Here is a 19,790-nt window from a genome sequence, read left to right as displayed (position 1 = left end):
CTGTCCCACCAGCACTGGGGAGATATAGAAATTAGCTGTGACTAACAAGGACCATAGGGATCAGGCTCCAGGCTTCTGGAATGACTTGGATCTGCTCTCCTCTGCCAGTATGACCACACTAAGTTCTGCAGCAGTGCTGCTGCTCTGTCTATTTTCTTTAGGTTTTAATTAAAATAATGAAAAGCTGAAACCTGTGCATTGCTGCATCTCTTGGCAGCACAGCTCCTCTGAAATGATGGTGGTCTTTGGATACACACCCACAGTGCTGGAACGGAGACAAAGAGCCATATTTAGTGGAAAACCGTCTTGGAGTTAAATTCAGATTTGGAATTCACGTGCATGGAAAGCCAGCGGTAGTAGCATTGTTTCATTTGTGACTGTAAATCACTTCACTGTTCAGGGCTGGGAATCCCTCTCTTCTGTCAGCTGTTGGCCGGAGTTTTAAAGGTTCAGATCCCACTGATGAAATCTGCTCTGGATCCAGGGGTTTTGTGGAAAAAGAGATGGCAAAGCATCATGAGAAAGGCTGATCATGAGGGAGTGCTGTTGGGTTAGCTCGGAGGGGATCAAGAGGTCCTGTATGCAGTACTCGCACACTTTGGGATGCCTGACTGTGAGCTGAGGCTCACAGCTGGATGTTTACAGCTGGATTTTGCTTGGATGGGTCAATACCAGAGAAATTCCTAGCTGAAATGTACTTATTTTTGTAACAAAAAGTGTGTTTCTGTAACAGAGCTGGCACAGCTGAATGTGGATGATATGTGAGCCTACAGCTGGGATACTCCAAGGGCCATTGGTCCCGCTTCAGCAGAAATCTCTTCTCAGGCCAGCTGACACATCCTGACAGAACTTCCCCAAGGGGATGGGGTCTCACATGCCCCCTGCCAACTTCCCACAGCTGGGAGATACTGCTGCTGATGGCAGCGGAGTTTTACCAAGCAGTAGAAATCACAAGGAGCTGAGATTTTGACCTGTGCATGTTCCCAGCTTCTGGGAGCAGCCCAGCTCCAGCTCCCTCCATCTCCTCTCCCTTTGCAGGTCCCTCCTTCCAACAACGCAGTGGTCAATGCAACGTGCAGCGATGATGTTGAGTTTGACTGTGGTTCTGCTGGGGACGTGGACCTTGGGGAGTAAGTGCAGTTTCAGGGAAGGGGACCAAAAGGGAGATCCTGGATAGCTGATGCCCCTCAGGGGAGTTTCATATCAGAGTAACCTGGTCCAGTGGAAGGTGTCCATGCCCATGTCAGGGCAAATGGATCTAGATGATGTTTGTGGTCCCTCCCAACCCAAACCATTCTGGTAATCTATGTTTTTATGATGCAGTTTGTGAGGAGATAAGAAAAAATGGAGTAAAATGCAGGTTGGGAAACTCCCCTACTGCAGTTTAGATATATAAATAGGAGTGGCACCTCCTTGATAGTACTATAGTAAAAGCAAAAAAAATTAACATAAAAGCTAACTGATCCTGAAACACTAGCATAACTCCATTGTCAAGGTCTGTCACACAGACATTGTGGGAGTCAGAAATAAGGAGAGACTTCTGATCCACTCAGAGAGGAGGAGAGGACGGTCTTTTGGGAGTAGACTTGTGGTGGCCACAGATTGATTTAGGGACATGAGGACTACAAGCATGAATTTCTAATTTTAGATATTATCCCTCAAAAGAAGTGCAAAACCTGTCTAAAAAACTGCTTGTATGGAAAGTCTCAGAAAGAATATGGGAAAATATCATGATACAAATATGATTCTGTAGTGGAGTTGCTCATTTCACACTTCCTTTTTTACTGCTCACCAAGTGTGTCCGATCTCTTCCAGGAGCCCAGGAGAACATCACCTGGGAGGTCCAGCGCTACGACGGCTGGTACAACAACCTTCTGCACCACAGCCGTGGTTCTGTGGGTGAGTGCCAGGCTTGGGGAGGGGACAGTGGGACGGGTGAGGGGAGCTGGCACATTGTTATCTGGGTTGCTTTATGGCTGAGAAAAGAAACCCTTTCTGACTTCAGCCTGAACCAGGCAGGTGAGCAGGCAATGCCACTTCCCGTGGCCCTGAGGTCCCTCGATGCACCTGAGAGCCCTGTTAGAGCAGCCTGGAGGGGACAGACAGCGCAGTTTGTCTCAAATGTCCTGTCATTGCCACTTTTAGCTGCTGCCCAGGCACCATCTGCAGGTTGGATCAGTCCCAGGGAAAAGCTGTGCCTTTGTGAGGCTGCTCAAAATGTCCAAGGCAGGGAGGATCCAACTCTTCCCAGCAGGTGTTTCAGTGATAGTCAGGGAGCCCAGAGCTGCAGAAAGCCATCTTTAGCCAAAATGGGCATGGAGTTTAAGCAGGATTCAACAGAAGGGTAGAGGCAGAAGAGTTCATGGGCTGGCATCCTGGACCTACTAATTTTCTGCCCTGCACAGGGCAGATACCATCTATTGGTCTGTACTGGGTGAGGCATTAGAGATTTCCCTCTGGCAGTGGTGAACTGCTTCCTCATGCCTACAACCAGCCCAGGGGCTCAACTCTAGGAAATGTCCCTGAGCCAGAGACCAGGGCAGATCAAGCAGGATCTTATCTAAAATATTCAAGATTCTGAATTATCTTTACTGCAGCCCAGATTAGTTACTGATCTGGTGATACGGTAACACAATTGCACAGCTTCCTTTGAGTCCAAATGGCTTTATAACATGACATGTTATAAAACAGTCCTCTGGTTACACCAAAGCCTGACAGAGAAAACCAGCAGGTCCCTGGCAGAGCAGATTTCCCTTTTCCAGAGCAGACAGATCAGACCTTAACTTTTGGAAACCAAACTATGGGAACTAAGCCCCAAACTAAGGCAGGAATTCAGGATTTCCCCAGTTCTGGGGAACTCCAGCAAATGAAACCCACCACACTGGTGAGGAGCCGTTCAAAATTAACTCATTCTTCAGTGAGAAACAACCTCTTGCCTCTGGGCTTTTCAATTTTGGGACCGGCAGTGGGTGCAAAGTTTCTCTCTCAACTTCTCATCTGTCTTGCTGCTTCTCTGGCTGTTCCCTCTCCTATTCCTTATGGTGCTGGCAAACCCCACACTTGTGTAGGGTTGCACAACCAACATGGGGCAGCTCAACGCCACTCCAGTTGCCCACTGGAGCACCACCCCAGACCTCCAGGAGGCAACAGGCATGCACATGGACAAGAGAAGGACAGCCGGAAGAGAGGGAGATGGAGATCTCCCCGGTTTTAAGAGTACTGACCCCAGTGTTGCAAGAAGTTTTGGGTGGGGGCACCAAAGCTTGCATGTTCTTGGCCACTATGAGTATCTGTGCCGACCTCTTCCTCTCTCCTGGGATTCTGGCAGGTGTCCTCTTGCTGTGCCTCCTGTTGGGTACCACCTGGGCCCATTCCATGTTGTTTTGGTGCTGCAGGTGCCCAGCTGCGGCGTCTCCTGCCAGCCAACTTTGCCGACGGCGTGTACCAGGCCCTGCAGGAGCCCCGCGTGCCCAACGCTCGCCAGCTCAGCACCGCAGTGGCACGAGGCCCCTCCGGGCTGCCCTCACGCAGGAACACCACCGTGCTGGCTGTCTTCTTTGGTAAGACCTGGGGCCTGGCACCGGCTGGAAAAATGCTGGTTTGTGTGGAAAAATGTTGATTTCTCACACACCCAAGGTCACAGGTTGGAGCGCTGCTCACACACCCCTCCATAGCAGGCCTACACCTGGAGCACAAAGCCTCGGGTGCCGCCATCCCAAAGTAGTGTCCAGCCAGGAGACAGTGGCTTTTTGATGGCCTCTGGCAGTTGACCCAAGTACTGATATTCATTGTTTGAGAACTTCCTCTTTTGTTTTAGTGGTGGAGTTGACCCTTTGTAAAATGCCTGATGGATGTGATAAGGCTGTGCTGGGAGTGATTGCTGGCCTGAACTGCAAGTCAGAGCAGTGGGGTCTTGGGTCTCCAAGCCCAGGGACGCCTGTCTCTGGAAAATTGCAGCATCCCAGAATGATTTGAGTTGGAAGAGACCTTAAAGGTCATCTTGTTCCACTAAACCAGGTTGCTCCAAGCCCTGTCCAACCTGGCCTTGAACACTCTTGCTGCACGTGGTGGTCCCCTCAGCCCACCTACAGCTCAGCTGCCCACCCTCATGTCCTGCTCCAGCTGCTGGTGGCAGCTGTCCTAGCTGCTGACCGTGCTTGTGTCTCTGTCAGGTTTCCATGTGCTCTTGGACATCCTGGAGACGGAGAAACCCGGCTGCCCTGCCGAGTTTCTCAACATCTACATCCCCCCCGGAGACCCAGTGTTTGACCCTGCTGGCACTGGAGATGTGGTCCTGCCCTTCCAGCGCATCCGCTGGGCTGTGGAGACGGGGCAGAGCCCCAACAGCCCCCGGGAACAGGTAAGTGTGGTTTTCTTTGCCCTTTGCCCAACATCGGGGGCTGCATCAGCCAAGGGAGTTTGCAAAACTCAAATGAGAGCACCACTATTTCCTTAAAAATATACATCTCTCAAGTGTTTGAACCAATGAAATGAACCCAAAGTCACAAAGTCCAAGATTCACACTGAGCGACACCGGTGGTTGCCTGAGGTCAAAGCTTTTCTTGGGAAAGGAAAACATAATTAGGTTGGTTAATCATGCAAGATCGTTTTAAGACACTCTTATCTTTGATAACATATCACAAGGCTGAGCCGGCACTGTATATAAAGTTGTAAAGCTTCCCTGAATTTCAGTAATTTTGGAAAAAAATCCAGGTTTTCCCCCAATTTCTCTGAATTTTGCTGTGCTGTTTGTGTTCCTAAGATTTCTTTCATGCTGGAAAGCTTCCCAGCCAAAATCACTGGAGCAAAATACCCTCCTGAACCTTTCACGTGACAAACCATGATGAGACCAGTTTAGCAAGTCATGTTTTTAGCAGCATTTAAAACCCTAGAAAAATGAAAACTCCAGCGTATTTTCAGAATAAAAAGGATGTTTTTATGCAAACATTTGGCAGAGGAGATACTCAACATGCTGCCAGGACAGCGGGACTCCCTGCTGCGAGGATAGAGGAGACACCTCTTTTGTTCCCAGTTTCCCTAGAGATGGGTTTAGTCCCCTTCCAGCACACATAGGGATTCACAGATGTCTGCTTCTGGTATAGCAAAAATAACTGCGGAAAAACCCCCAAAATGTACTTATGAAAAGTCCAGACGTTCTCTTTTCCGGTACCTTGCACTAATTCCTGACGTTTGCACAGAGATTGTCGTGTTTGCATCCTGAGAGCTCTTGTTAAAACAGGGGATGGGGCGGCTGCTTTGCAAGAACAAAAGAGCCACGCTGGGGCTTTTCACACCTCTTTTTTGCACCTTTCTGCCGAAACCCCGGCGCCGGTTAACGCCCGTTCCCTGTGCCTGCCCTAGACCAACGGGGTGACGGGCTGGCTGGACGGCAGCTCCATCTACGGCCCCTCGCATTCCTGGAGCGACGCCCTGAGGAACTTCTCCGGGGGACAGTTGGCGTCGGGGCCTGTCAGACGCCTCCCGAGGCAGACAGACGGGAGGGTCCCCATGTGGAAGGCGATCGATCCATCCACGGGACAGGGTGGTCTCGAAGGCATCTACGGTAATGGTGGCATTCCCAATGTTTTTTCATCTGCTTTGTCCATTCCTGACTGTGAGCAGGGAGAGCAGGAGGTCCCTGGAGCTGAGCCCGGAGTGAAAGGGCGGGGGGTACAGAGGGGCAGGACATGGGGGTCAGGAGGGCTGTGGGAGAGCAGGCAGCTTCCCAGCCCAAGGGCGAGGAAGGTGTGTGCCCCAGTGAAGACATCCCAGCAAGGACACTCCCTGAACTCCAGATGCCACATGCCCAGGAGGCAACAGGTCAGAAACCAGCAGGTGCTGGTCACTCTGATCCCAGGAGGTCTTCTCTGGGGAAAGGGGCTGCCGCTGATACAAACCTGCTCAGCTTGCTTTGAGTTCCTCACCTGCCCAACCTTTGACCCATGCTGAGATGCCAGTCCTGCTCACTTGCTCAGGCTCCTTGTCTCCCTGGGGAGGGAGGAAGGGTGAGGAGATGAGGGGACACTGGGCTGCAGCCACTGAGCTGGGAGTACTTCTTCAGCCATGGGCAAAGCTAGACCCAGTGGTGACATCCCCCATTGAAGGTCCTGGTGGCTCTTGCAGACCTGGGAAGTGCCTGGGGGAATGAGAACCCCTTCCTGCAGGCTGAGAGCATCGCCTGGTTTCGGTACCACAACCATCTGGCCACAGCACTAGCCCAGCAGCACCCCACCTGGTCTGATGAGGATCTCTTCCAGCACACTCGCAAGAGGGTCATTGCTACTTTCCAGGTGAGGGATGGGACCCCCCAGCTCTGCTGGGACCCCCAACATCCTCCCTGGTGTTGGCCCTGACCCAGCCCCTCTGTTCCCTAGAGCATCGTTCTGTATGAGTGGCTGCCGACCCTGCTGGGGTCAGACATCCCAGAGTACAAAGGTGAGGGGTACGACAGGCAATAGAGTGTGGGAAGGAGGGGTGGGGGGACCGGGGAGGTGGGGGATGAGGTGGGAGAGGGAGCTTGGCCCCTTTTTCCTCCAGCCTGGCTGCTGCCTCCCAGGTTACCAGCAGCACCTGGACCCCAGTCTCTCGCCAGAGTTCGTGGCAGCTGCTGCGCAATTCCTGGCCACCATGGTGCCACCGGGCATTTATAAGAGGTAGGAGCAGCCTGGCAGGGCTGTGGGAATGCAGTGCCCCTGCCAGGGAAGGGAATGCCCAAGCTGGGGTGGTAGCTGGCAATGGTGCCCCTTCCCTGTGTCCTGCTCTTGGCTTGGACAGGCAAGCCCTGTCAGCTCTGGGCAGCTGTGGCTAGGGCTGTAGGTCCAGCCCTTCTCTACTCTTCCAGAGACACCGAGTGCCGGTTCCAGAACGTGTCTGGCCCCAGTGGCTCATTCCCAGCAGTGCGGCTCTGCAACAGCTACTGGAGCAGAGAGGTACAGGGAAGGGAGTGCAGGATTCCTGAGGATGTGGGAGGCTGGCTGGGAAGGGACTCTATTTTATGGAGGATGCCACAAAGGAAATTAGGTGCAGAGCATGACAGTCAGCCCAGGGAGTGAGATCCTCCCCATCCAGCATCCCAGATGCCTCCTTCAGCTGCGTCAGGCTCAGACCTCAAGGTTGAACTGACATAGAGGAAACGAGCCTGGAAGAAGTCCCTGATCCCCCTACATCCAGGAACTGCACCCCTGTGGGGTGTGTGGGGCTACCTCTCATCCTTGGTCATTTAAGGAATCACCTGCTCTTCCCATCTCCCCTCAGAGGCCAGGGCTGCAGCAGGCAGAGGATGTGGACAACTTCCTGCTGGGGATGAGCTCACAGATTGCAGAGAGGGAGGACAACATTGTCGTGGAAGATCTCCAAGGTCTGTACTGCAGCTGCTCATTAGTGGGGGACCCTCACTCCTGGAGCTGTGCAGGGGGTGAGGTGTGGAGGCAAGTCCCATTGTCACCACTAGCAGCACCCAACCAGTGTTTCAGCTTCAGCCTTGTTAATGGAGGTGCAGAGAAGCTACAGGATGTGTTAAGTGTGTCCGTGGGACCATTTTGGCAAGGGCATGGAGATGATATCTGTGTTCAGCACAGCCCAAAGCCAGCGCGAGGCCAGCCCAGCAGCTATAGCTCCTCTGGTTCAGCCTGGCCATCACCATGGCTTCAAATCCACACACAGATTACTGGTATGGGCCCCTGAAGTACTCCCGCACTGACTATGTGGCCAGCTGGATCCAGCGAGGGCGAGACCTTGGCCTGCCAACCTATAACCAAGCCCGGGAGCGATTTGGGTTGAAACCTCTCCAGAACTGGTCAAACCTTGCACCACACCTGGAGCCACAGGTAACAGGGAAGAAGCCTGGGCACTGAATGTATGTGGGTCAGAGAATGTTGGGACATTCCAGGCAGGAACTGAATTCTGCAGCATCACAGGGAGAGGAAGTGCATGCTCTGCCCTATCTGACTTCCATGCCTGCAGAGTTGTTGCATTGGGATAACTGTGTAATTACATGGCATGAATAAATCATTCTGCCCTGGTGCTAAGCTCCTGTGCCACTGGGCACTACGCTCCTCCCAGAGCTGAGATGCCCTGGGAGTGATGCTTAGTTACTCAAGTCCAAGCCGTGAGCTCCAGGCTGTGTGGGGCTCAGCACCTTCCCAGCCCACAGATGTGTGATGCCTGGGAAATGCACATTCCTTGCTTCTCCTGAAGCTTGCCAAGACTTTCTGGTGCCCTGGCAGAATTCCCGGTGCTCATGCTTGTGCGGTGGGCGTTTCTCACCAGGTCCTGCAAAAGGTCGCTGCCCTGTATGCCAATGACATGGCTGGGCTGGAGCTGCTCCCTGGAGGCATGTTGGAGGCTGATGGTTCCCTCTTCAGCACCATCATCCTGGAGCAGTTTGTGCGCCTGCGTGACAGCGACAGGTTTTGGTTCGAAAACACCAAGAATGGGTAAAGGCCTCTTCCCTATCTGGCAGCTGCCCACTGCTCTGCAAACCCCAGTAATGCAGGGAAACTGGAGCTGAGGGAAAAAGCATCCTCCAGCTTTCTCAGTTCCCTCCTGTTGCTGGTCGGTAACACCCAGGGCTGCTCCTTGTCCCTATGTCCTTTTCCACAGGCTCTTCACAGAGGAGGAAATCAGGGAGATCCGTAACACCACCTTTCACGACGTCCTGGCTGCCGTCACCTACGCCAACTCCACAGACATCCAGACTCACGTGTTCACCTGGAGAAATGGTGAGTGCGGGAGCGAATGGCTCCAGCAAGGCAGTGAGGGAAGCAGAGCCATCCTGGTGACAGAGCTGGTGACTCAGTGACACCGGGAACACATTGGGGTTGTTGCCTGATGTGATCCTAAGCCCGCAAAATGAGTACAAAATGCAAGGGTTGCTTGCGAGCAAGACATTGATGCAGTGATGCAGATATGAAAGAGGACTGAAGTCCAGGCATGACCCCAAGGTGAAAAGGCATAGAATCATAGAATCAAGTGGGTTGGAAAAGACCTCTGAGATCATCAAGTCCAACCCTTGATCCAGCATCACCATGGTTACTAGACCATGGCATGGTACTGTGTTTGGCAATATGCCTTTTCCTCTCGGAATCTTGCCACACCCCTCCCATTTACCATAAGCATTTCATCTGGGTCACGTTCCAGCCCTTGTAAGGTGTTTTTGTTTCCTTGGTATGCACTCTATGTAATTGCACCAGAAGAACTCCCTGGATTTGCAGTGTCTGGATGAGCAGAAGCTCTGAGCCCAAATTTTCCATGGTCCAGGGTGCTTCTTGCTCAGACCATCCCATTGGGGGAGTGATGGTGCTGAGCCCACAGAGCTCTTGAGTCCAGTTCTGCACTCGGTTTGCTGTAGCAGGCAAAGGTTCAACCCCAAACCAAAGGCTCTACCCACTATCTGGAGTTTACTCAAGCATCCCAATTCTGAAGTGCTCCCTGGGTGACTCAGCCATGAACCCCATCCACACTTTAGGGCAAAGGTTCCTGGGGGTGATGGAGGTGAGATGGGTAAAAGGTTGGTGACACTCACAGGCTGTCTCCCCCTTGCAGGGGACCCGTGCCCCCAGCCCCAGCAGCTGACAGCTCAACACTTGGCCAACTGCACTCCCATGGTGGTGCTGGAATACTTTGCAGGCAGCGGCGCAGGCTTTGGGATCATCATCGTTGTCCTCTGCTGTCTGCCTTTGGGTTTGTCTCTCCGTTTCCTTATCCTTATTCTCTTCCACCTCTCCACCAGAGAAAGGGGCTGAGTGCCCATGGACCAAGCACCTCCCAGCAGGAGCTGCTGAGTCCTGGTCGCTCCCGAGGTCCTTGAGCTGACAGAGTCCTTGGGCACCAGGAGGGAGCCAAAAGTGGGAAGGAGCTTTGTGATATCTCACACCTCCTTCTCCTGTGTGTCCCCAGTGACTCTCTTTGTTGCCTGGATTGTTGCTGCTTTCCGCAAGAGAGATTTCAAGAAGCTGCAGAAGCAGCAGAGCACCAGGGTGCGCACAAAGGTGACCGGCGAGGCCACACACGGTGAGGTGGCACTGCCAACCCTGTGACAGTGTCTGGTGATGTTGCTGGAGTCAGGGCACACAATGAGGCAGGGCTGGGCCTGGGGCTTATATCCAGATGGGATGTAAGGAGGAACTGTTTCCCTAGGATGGTCAAGCAGGGGAGCAGAGAGCCCAGAGGGCTTGATAGCCCATCCTATCCAAGACCTGACCAGATAAATCCTTGAGCAGACTGACCTGTGGCTGGTCCTACTTTGGGCAGGAGGTTGGGCAAGGAACCCTTCCAACCCGAGTCCCCTCCAACCTGAGTCATCATATGACCCTCTAGTTCCAACCCTCCCCAGATCACACCTTGCCTGAAGGAAACCCATGTAAAGCAATTGCACCAGTAGCCCCAGGACAGGGACTGTATCTCCTTGCTCTGGGTACTGGAAAAATCCTGCCTCCCTGCTCTGTAGTTTGTACTCCTCCTGTGGCCATGTGCTTGAGCTGTGCAGCTGGGAGATCATCATTATTCCTTTAAGATGTGCCTGGTCGTGAAATCTCTCCCAAACTGCATCTGGGTGAAGGAGGTGCTGGCATGAGTAGGAGCCCGGGTGCCCCTTGCCAGCTGAGTCCTGTGCTCTCTCCCATCAGCCATGGAGTGGCACGGCCCCAAGACAGACAGCTGTCCTGTCTACATCCAGCTCCAAGCTGACAAAGTGCTCAAAGTGCTGGATGGGAGAGGGTCTGTGATGCGGAGCATCAACCTGAAAGCCTACCAAAGGGTGGAGGTGATCCTCTCCAACAACAAAGGGAACAAAGCTCTGCTCCTGAAGAGCCCCAAGGAGTATGACCTGGTGAGTACCATGATGCCTGGGGTATGACACCTTTCTCTGGACCCTCCACAGTCCTCTGCACCACTCGGTCAGGGCACTGGAAAGAGTGTAGGTCCTTAAAGGATGGTTGTGGCCTCCTGAAAACCACCAGGTCCAGCTCGTACCATGAGCTGAGCCTCTGATGATCGCAGACAGTCTGTGGGGTCCTTTGCAGGTGCTGCTCTTCTGTGAGGAGGCTGAGAGGAGCAGCTTTGTTGGGAAGCTACAAAACTACTTGAATGAGAATGGCCTCTACCTGCATCTGTCTGAGACGAAGGAGCAGAACCTTATGAAATGGGCAGTCACTCAGGAGCAGAGAAAACAAATTCTGGAGACTTTCTTCAGGCACCTGTTTGCTCAGGTGTGTATGGGTGTGGCAGGCTCTGATGCCTGGAAGAAGGTGTTTCTGTACTGATTAAACAATGAATGCTGGTGCTGTTGCTCTCCATAAGAGCTGGTAAGCCAGATACAAGGAAGCTGCTAACACTTCCAGGACCGAGGGACGCAAAGGGAGATCTGCTGCAGTGATATAAGCATCTAAAGTTGCAAAGAGGCTTTTGGATGATGTAACTGAGGTCTCCAGAGTGGTCAGTGGTATGCAGTGTGAAAGTCACATTGTGTAGGAGAGATACGGGACTTTCCCCATGGTATTTGTCATGAGTTTTGTGCCAGGGGAGCCACCAGTCTTTGTGCAATAGATCAGGAAGGAAACAAGAGCCAGTACTCACAGGATTTCTTCTGTGGGACACAACCTGCAGGTGCTGGAAATCGACAGGTCTGATGCAGGAGAGCTCAACTTCAGATCTTCACAGAAGGCAAGGGAGTCTCTGACGTGTGAGCTGAGCAGGACTGAGTTTGCCGAGGCCCTGGGGCTCAAGGCCCACTCCATGTTTGTGGACTCCATGTTCTCCCTGGCTGACAAAGATGGCAACGGCTACATCTCCTTCCGGGAGTTCCTGGACATCTTGGTGGTCTTCATGAAAGGTGGGAGCTGGGGCTGGTTAGTGACTCCATCTGTTATCCTTAGTCCCGTCTCTAGGCTCTGACAGAGTGAAGGACAAGGTCCATCCAGCAGGTCAGTCTGTAGACACTGCTACAGATTAAAATTCCCTTCACTTAGGACAAGCTCAACTTGAGTTATGAGGCAGTGACCATGTAATTGTGTTTTCTGGAAGACTGTTAATGAGGGGAGCTACTTTCTACCACCGCAGACACATTTGTCCTGTCTCCTGAAGGGACGACACATCCTGTCCTTGAGAGATCAGAGCAACTATATTTGACACCTGAATCTCCCTAAATGACCACTGGAAAGCTGGATTCATAGATGGAGGCATTAAATGTCAGAGTCAATCAAAACATCTTCCAGAAAATCATTGCTGTGTAAAAGCACATTTTGACTTTGCAAAATAATGCCCAAGAACGTATATCTACCCAGTGTTTCACCTTGCACTTGAGAAAGTCAGTAGAAGGGTGAGGCTTCACTGCTGCAGGTCCACGTGCTCAAAGACAGTGTTTGAAAACATCTTTGTTAGTGAAAATGTGATCTTTTTCTTACTTCACCTCTCTCTCTCCCCACTAGGGTCCCCAGAGGAGAAGTCCCAGGTGATGTTCAGGATGTATGACATCGATGAGAATGGGTTCCTCTCCAAGGAGGAGTTTCTGAGGATGGTCAGGTACTTCTCTCAATATGTTTTCACAATGTCTATAGACACACATGTCTTCAAAAGCAGGTCCCAGTTTCTGTGATTCAGTCCCTAAGAAACTCATGGGCCCAACACTCACAACCACTCCCATAAAACTTGTCAGGGGCTCTGCCATGTTATTTGAACTGATTAACTGATGTTCCCATCTCCCCTCCTTGCTCCAGGTCCTTCATCGAGATCTCCAACAATTGCCTGTCAAGAGAACAGGCAGAGCAGGTGACTGAGTCCATGTTTCAGGCCTCAGGGTTTCAGGACAGGGATGAGCTGACGTGGGAGAATTTCCACTACATGCTGCGGGACCACAACAGCGAGCTTCGTCTCACCCACCTCTGTGTGAAAGGTCAGTGGGCACGAACACTGGCTCACCCCAGGCCCTGCAGGGCGGGAGGAAATGGGCAGCACCCATTGGAACTCCCAAATCCTGTCCCATCAATCCCTCCAACCCAACTGCAGTAATGGGGCACCAGCTGTTGCTTCATGTGCAACAGGTTTGGGTCAGCTCAGAGCTTCTCCCTGCCCATGGGAGAATCCTAATCCTTATCTTGCATGCTCTGAATGGCTGCTTGCCCTTTTGCTCCTCAAAGGTGTCCCTGAGGTGTTCAAGCAAAACCTGCACAACTGTGTCTCCTTCATAAAGAAAGAGCCAAAAGGGTAAGCCCCCCTCCTTGTTCTTGTTTCTGCTATTCCTTCTCTTTCTGCCCCAATGCATATCCCCAGTCCTCCCAACAAATGCTCCCACCAGGTGTTGGCACTTCCAGTGCTGGGGAAGGGGGATGATCCTGGTGGGAGGTGCACACCAGGCACCAGGGTGGGGCTGCTGCCCTCCTCCCTGGGCACAGCCAAAGGGGAGGAACTGCCCCCTGCAGAGCCCCTGTTGCATCCCCTACATGGGAGTGGGAAGTCCTGCCTTGCTTTTCAGAGGGAAGGGTTATGTTGAAGCAAATCCAGCCCACGTGCAGTTAAAGTTAACAGACAGATTTGTGGGAAAGAGCTGGACACCTTTCCAGCTGAGCCTGAGATGGGAAGCAGGGGAAAGGGGATAATTTTGCCAAGCCTTTCCTGCAAATAGGGCTTTGGGCTAGACATAGCTCTATTTCCAACAGAACCATCTCAGAGGAGGAGAGAGACCCAAATCTGGACACTGTGAGTCACTACGTGGAACGAGAAGGGCAAGAGCTGAGGAAGAGACCAGGCAGAAAGTGAGTACAGCCTCTCCTCTATAGTTGTGCTTCTGGGGCTCAGGTTCAGCCTGTTTGCTGTTTCTCACATGCCCTAGTCAGACTGGGCAGCCCTCCAGTCAAATGGCATTGCTGCAAGGAGGCTCCCACTGGCCAAGGAGCTACAGGAACAGCCCCAACTTGGCAGGGACAGTGTCATAGCTGGGTCTGGGTGATGTGCCTCTACAAAAAAAAAAAAAAAAAAAAAAAATGAAGTGGCCAACTCCAGAGCCTGGGATAGTGGTTTTTAGAGATGGGTCTTGTCTGACAGTTCCTGCCTGTGCTCCTTCATCCCTTGGGATGCTGCTGGGTCACCTGGGCTCTCTGCAAGAGCTGCAGGAGAGACTCTGGTCCTTGCTGCTGTGGCAGCAGCAAGTATTTCTGCAAGGAATCAGATCAGTTGTTTTTACTGTTGGCAACAATATCTTGGTTTGCCATAATTGCTCCAATTAAGGAAATTGGTCCCATGCAGAATCATTTGGACAGTTGATTATTACTATGAAAATTATCTCTGGCAGTTCTTATCTATGGTTTTATTTATGAGTCACTGTTTACACATTTGTTATCAGGTTTTACAACCGTTAAGGCTTGCAAGGCTGAGACCTGAGATCACCCTCTGACTTGCGCTCTGCAGGTCACCCCATCACTGATGTGCAGAGGTGGCCACAGCACTTTGGGAGGCAGCCCCAAATCTGGGCAGCGCGGCCCTGAGCTGGGGAAACCTCGCAGAGACACCAACCCTCCTGTCTTTGCCAGGGGGAACCAGTACCAGCTGCGCCTGTACACTGAGGCGCAGCGGAAGAGGTACGAGCGGAGCCGAGTTCAGCAGAAGATCCAGGAGTTCAAGCGCTTCGTTGAGAATTACCGGCGCCACATCGTCTGCGTCATCCTCTTCTCCGCCATCACCGCCGGCGTGTTCGTGGAGAGAGCCTACTGTGAGTGCCCACCCAGCCCCGCTGCCCCCCACGTGGACTTGGTGCCTCTAAGCTGCTGGTTGTGCTGGGTGTGGTGGGGCGTTGCATGGCACAGCTCTGGGCAACAGTGTCACTCCTCCCCTGGAATAACCAAAGGGTCACTGAGGTTGGAAGGAACCTCTGGAACGGTCTGGTCCAATGCCCTGCTCAGGGCAAGGCCATTTCCAAAGCTGAATCAGGCTGCTGAAGGCCTTATCTAAAGAAGGTGCAAAGAGCTCCAAGGCTGGTGCTCTCACCACCTCGCTGAGCCTGTGGTAGTTTTTGACCATCCTCCCTGTGAAGAGTTTTTATTTTACATCAAACCTGAGCTTTTTCCTGTGAAATTTGTGCTGTTGCCTCACATCCTTCCACTGTGCATCTCTCAGAACAACTTTGGCTCTCCCACCTCTGTACACCCATGAAGTGGTTGCAGACAGCCACCAGGTCTTCCCTGACCCATTTCCTCCAACCTGAACAAACCCATTTCCCTCAGCCTTTCCCCTATGTGACATCCTCCAGCCCTCACCCATCCTAGTGGCCTTCACTGGACTCTATTTCAGTTTGTGGAGACCTCTTATATTGGATTCCCCAACTGAGGCCACAGTTCCCAAGGTGCAGTATCCCAGTGCCCACCAGAGGAGGACAATCCCCTCCCTGGATCTCCAAGGATACCCTTTCACCCAGCAGTTCTGGGGGATCATGCCCCTTTTCCCATACAAACCTACCCCTGGGAACCTCTTTTTGGTGAAGCCACAAAGGTGGTCACCCCCTTGTTGCAAGAAAGGTCATGGCTGGGGACACTGACTCCCTCTGCTCTCTCTCCCCAGACTATGCCTTTGCATCCCCCAGCACTGGAATCGCACAGACCACTTTTGTGGGGATCATCATCTCCCGGGGAGCAGCTGCCTCCATCTCCTTCCTGTACTCCTACATCCTGCTTACCATGTGCCGCAACCTCATCACCGTCCTGCGGGAGACCTTCCTCAACCACTACATCCCCTTCGATGCCGCCGTCGATTTCCACCGCTGGATTGCCATGGCAGCCCTGATTTTCTCAGGTGGGTGGGCTGCTGGGGGATGTGCCGCCCACAAACCACAGCTAAAGCAAAAGGGCCAGCCCATCACACCATGGCAGGACCAGGCAGAAGCTTGAAGACCCTGTGGAGACATAGATGGGCTGCACTAGAGACGAGGAGGAATCTCCGGGTCCCTGGGGACATCAACAGGGTCTGACACATCTCCATCCACATCAAATGACGCTTCTTTCTCCCTATTTTTGTCTTTCACAGTGCTCCACACTGCAGGTCATGTAGTGAATGTCTATATCTTCTCAGTCACACCTCTCAGCGTGCTGTCCTGCCTCTTCTCCAATGTCTTCACAAATGATGGGTAGGTGGGATTTAGAGCAGAGTCCAGACAGAGTGTCCTGGGCACGGATAGGAATGAAAATGGAAACCAAGAGTTCATTCTGGTCACTCCATGGTGCAATCTCTTGTCCCTTTCCAGGTCACAGCTCCCACAGAAGTATTACTGGTGGTTCTTCCAGACTGTTCCAGGTGAGAACACCTAGCAGATAGACCTGCACACCTTTGTGTGGATGGGCAGCTCTCTGCCCAGCCCAGGGAGAGCCCCTATGGGACTGCTTTGTTCCCCCTAGGACCTTCCAACCTTTCCTCTCACAGGTATGACAGGAGTGTTGCTGCTTGTGGTCCTTGCTGTGATGTATGTGTTCGCCACCTACCACTTCCGACGCGTCAGCTTCCAGGGCTTCTGGATCACCCACCACCTCTATGTGCTGCTCTATGTCCTGGTAAAGGATTTGGGCTGGGAGGGAGGGGTGGTGCCAATGCACTGCAAGCCTGTGGCTTGAGTCAGTGCAGCTGATGAGATGGAATAGATGGGATGGTTGCAATGGATCTGGTGGCCCCACTCCTGCCTTCCTGCTGCTGCTCAGCTGCCACCAGATTAGCCCTGGGGCAATGGCTTGCCCTGTTAATGGGTTCTGCCTCCCTGCCCAGGTCATCATCCATGGCAGCTATGCGCTGATCCAGCAGCCCCGTTTCTACATCTACTTCATCGTCCCGGCTCTCATCTACAGTGCGGACAAGCTGCTCAGCCTGAGCAGGAAGAAGGTGGAGATCAGCGTGGTGAAAGCCGAGCTCCTGCCCTCAGGTACCACGACATCCCTGGCCACAGGGCACCAGCCCAGCCCAGGTTCTTTGCAAGAGCATCAGGGGTTGCAGCAATGCAGGAGCCTCCACCTCTCTACATCTCCACCTTACCAGAGCCCCCATCCCCATCTCCCCACAGGTGTCACCCACCTCCAGTTCCAGCGGCCGCAGGACTTTGACTACAAGTCCGGGCAGTGGGTGCGCATCGCCTGCGTGGCCCTGGGCACCACGGAGTACCACCCCTTCACCCTCACCTCGGCGCCACACGAGGACACGCTGAGCCTGCACATCCGTGCCGTGGGGCCCTGGACCACCCGCCTGCGGGAGCTCTACTCCCCAGAGAGCCTGGCCCTCATCGGCAAGCTGCCCAAGGTGAGCCCTGCACAGGATGTCATGCACAGGGACATCTGAGCCCAAGAGCATCTCAGCAAGGGGCTGTGCCAAGCCTGAGGTGCTTCTCCAGCCCTGAGGGCAACTAAGACCTGGGCAAGCAGAGATGGGAGATGCTCTGCTAATGGCTGACTCCCTTCCAGCTCTACCTGGACGGGCCCTTCGGGGAGGGCCACCAGGAGTGGAACAAATTTGAGGTGTCAGTGCTGGTGGGAGGAGGCATTGGGGTGACACCCTTCGCATCCATCCTCAAGGACCTGGTCTTCAAGTCATCCATAAACTCCAAGCTGCTGTGTAAGAAGGTAAGAGGAAGCATCTGAAAGACAAGCCCTCCCAAGATGCCTCCTGCTGCTTCTGGCCTCTTTGGGGGTAAAATCCTCCAGGGAGGCCACGGACTTGCATAAGGGTGCTGGCCCCACTCTGAGCCTCATCCTCATGTGCCACAGATCTACTTCATCTGGGTGACACGCACGCAGCGGCAGTTTGAGTGGCTGACAGACATCATCCGGGAGGTGGAAGAGTCCGACAGGAACAACTTGGTCTCTGTGCACATCTACATCACGCAGCTGGCCGAGAAGTTCGATCTGCGCACCACCATGCTGGTGAGCCTTGCCCCCCACCAGAGAGGCTGCTGTGCCATGCCAGGCCACGCCAGGCCGTGCAGGGCCATCTGACGTGCACCGATCTCTCTTCCAGTACATCTGCGAGCGGCACTTCCAGAAGGTGCTGAACAAGAGCCTGTTCACGGGGCTGCGCTCCATCACCCACTTTGGGCGCCCTCCCTTCGTACCCTTCTTCAACTCGCTGCAGGAGGTGCACCCTGAGGTCAGTGCCTGGCTGGGGATGGGGCACAGGAGAAGGTGCACCCACTGGCCAGTGGAGGACTGGAGAGCTTGGTGGCATCTGCACCAAGGACAGGGCAGAAGGGACATGGATCCTGCTTTCCCTCTGGAGCCAGGTTGAGCTGCAAGAGTCAGCAGTTTCCCATGCTAACCAAACACCCCCTGCTATTGCAGGACCCTGGGTGCAACCAGGTCTTGGGGCTCCCATCCTTCCTTCACTGTCCTCACAGCCTCCATAGCCACCGCAGATTTAACAGCCCTCACAGAAATTACAGTCTCCCCAAAAGCCTCCAGAGGCTGGGACAGAGAGCACGGCCATGGTCCATGCCCAAAGCTGTCAGAGGGCAAGGGGCCAAGGGGGGCTGGACTGCAGGGAGAGCTGGTGTTCCTGGGTCTGACCCCTTTGGCTTCCCCTTTCCCAGGTGCAGAAGATTGGGGTGTTCAGCTGTGGCCCACCCGGGATGACAAAGAGTGTGGAACAGGCTTGTCGGCAGATGAACAAGAAGGACCAGACCTACTTTGCACATCACTATGAGAATTTCTGACCCTACCCCATGCTTTTTACCCTGGGCTGCAGTCTGGTCCATCCCAGCACCTGGGCAGCAGTGCAGTGGGTGGCCATGGTCCTGGGCTCCCACTCACCATCACGCCCCAGAGAAAGCCATCCATGGCCGAGAGCAGGGACACTGAGACCTGCAGAGCTGAGACTGGTGTGCCAGTAAAGCATTGCCATCCCATCATCACCCCACACCGCCCCAGTGTGAACCCCTGAGCCCAGGGCATACTAATACCATCCACACACTGCTGCAGCCCCATGCCCAGGGTTGGGCTGGCATGTCCCAGTCAGAAAACCACAGTGTTTGAGTTAAGCCCAGTTCTGCTACATTAATCCCACAACACAGAGCTTGTGCTCTGCTGTGGGACTCAGGGAATGTCTCTGCCCAGCTTTGGGGAACAGCTTGGTGCCTGCACAACCTGAATCCAAAGCACTTTGCCCCAAGACCAATGTGGAGCACACATGGGGTGAGGAGCCAAAGAGCTTCCCACCATCTCTCTCCTTGAAACAGGCTCAGCTTTCCTAATACACTTGTGGGTGCCTGCTTGTTAACTCTGTGAGCCTTTTCTGGGTTTGCAAAGGGCCTGAGCTGTGTTTGCGTTGGCTTCTTTCGGCAGCGTCCCTTCAGTCAGGGATCACTTGTGCTTTTTTAAGTAATGCCTGGCTTTGCATCGCTGCCTCTCTTGCAGGCTGTGGTTGAGCTTAAATAAAGCTGTTCAAAGTACTAAAACACTTTCTTGCCTCTTGTAGTTGGTTCTTGGTCCCCTGGAGGTTTGCCATAGAGCACAGGGAGCAAGCTTCCATTTCCCAGTAATAACAGAGTGTTGTGATGGCCACTTGTCCCCCAGGCTGACTATGGGGCTCCCTCCAGCATGGGAGTCAGGATGGCCAATGGTCCTCCAGCCATGCCAGTGGGGATCCCCCCAGCACTGGAATGTGCTGAGCACATACTTTGGCCACTTCTCCTTCTGGCTACAGAAAGTTCCCCTGGATTATGTATCATCCCTGTAAAACTCAGCATGGAGTTGGGGGCTTCCACTTCTGCCAGGATTAATTTGGCCACCTCTGGAATAAACATAAGCTTTGATTTGCAAGTTGTTGTGTCATTTGAG

General features: G+C 53.3%; 1 protein-coding gene across 1 annotated transcript; it reads left to right on the top strand.

Annotated features, from left to right (window-relative positions):
- The first annotated feature begins 1,066 nt into the window (after window positions 1–1,066).
- Window positions 1,067–19,790, top strand: DUOX2 (dual oxidase 2). The gene is made up of 33 exons (XM_051796367.1): window positions 1,067–1,130; window positions 1,816–1,899; window positions 3,396–3,560; window positions 4,173–4,360; window positions 5,362–5,563; window positions 6,124–6,290; window positions 6,375–6,435; window positions 6,557–6,653; window positions 6,842–6,929; window positions 7,255–7,357; window positions 7,663–7,826; window positions 8,269–8,435; window positions 8,602–8,720; window positions 9,544–9,681; window positions 9,898–10,011; window positions 10,626–10,828; window positions 11,022–11,207; window positions 11,605–11,830; window positions 12,426–12,519; window positions 12,714–12,889; window positions 13,134–13,200; window positions 13,653–13,748; window positions 14,523–14,701; window positions 15,547–15,777; window positions 16,009–16,108; window positions 16,226–16,275; window positions 16,402–16,529; window positions 16,738–16,891; window positions 17,030–17,262; window positions 17,424–17,582; window positions 17,727–17,882; window positions 17,977–18,105; window positions 18,545–19,790. The coding sequence occupies exons 1-33, from the start codon at window positions 1,067–1,069 to the stop codon at window positions 18,665–18,667; spliced, it is 4,611 nt and encodes a 1,536-aa protein (XP_051652327.1). The 3' UTR covers window positions 18,668–19,790.

The sequence above is a fragment of the Manacus candei genome, unplaced genomic scaffold, assembly GCF_025592945.1.
Source record: "Manacus candei isolate 608988 ecotype Guabito, Panama unplaced genomic scaffold, ASM2559294v1 h1tg000046l, whole genome shotgun sequence".
Lineage (NCBI taxonomy): Eukaryota > Metazoa > Chordata > Aves > Passeriformes > Pipridae > Manacus > Manacus candei.
This window is presented reverse-complemented; position numbering and strand designations above follow the sequence as displayed.

Excerpts from the sequence above, each read along its gene's own strand:
- DUOX2 (XM_051796367.1), top strand. The coding sequence starts at position 1,067 with ATGCAACGTGCAGCGATGATGTTGAGTTTGACTGTGGTTCTGCTGGGG. Across the intron at positions 6,930-7,254 it reads ACAGCTACTGGAGCAGAGAG|AGGCCAGGGCTGCAGCAGGC; the intron begins GTACAGGGAAGG and ends ATCTCCCCTCAG. Across the intron at positions 10,829-11,021 it reads GCCCCAAGGAGTATGACCTG|GTGCTGCTCTTCTGTGAGGA; the intron begins GTGAGTACCATG and ends GGTCCTTTGCAG.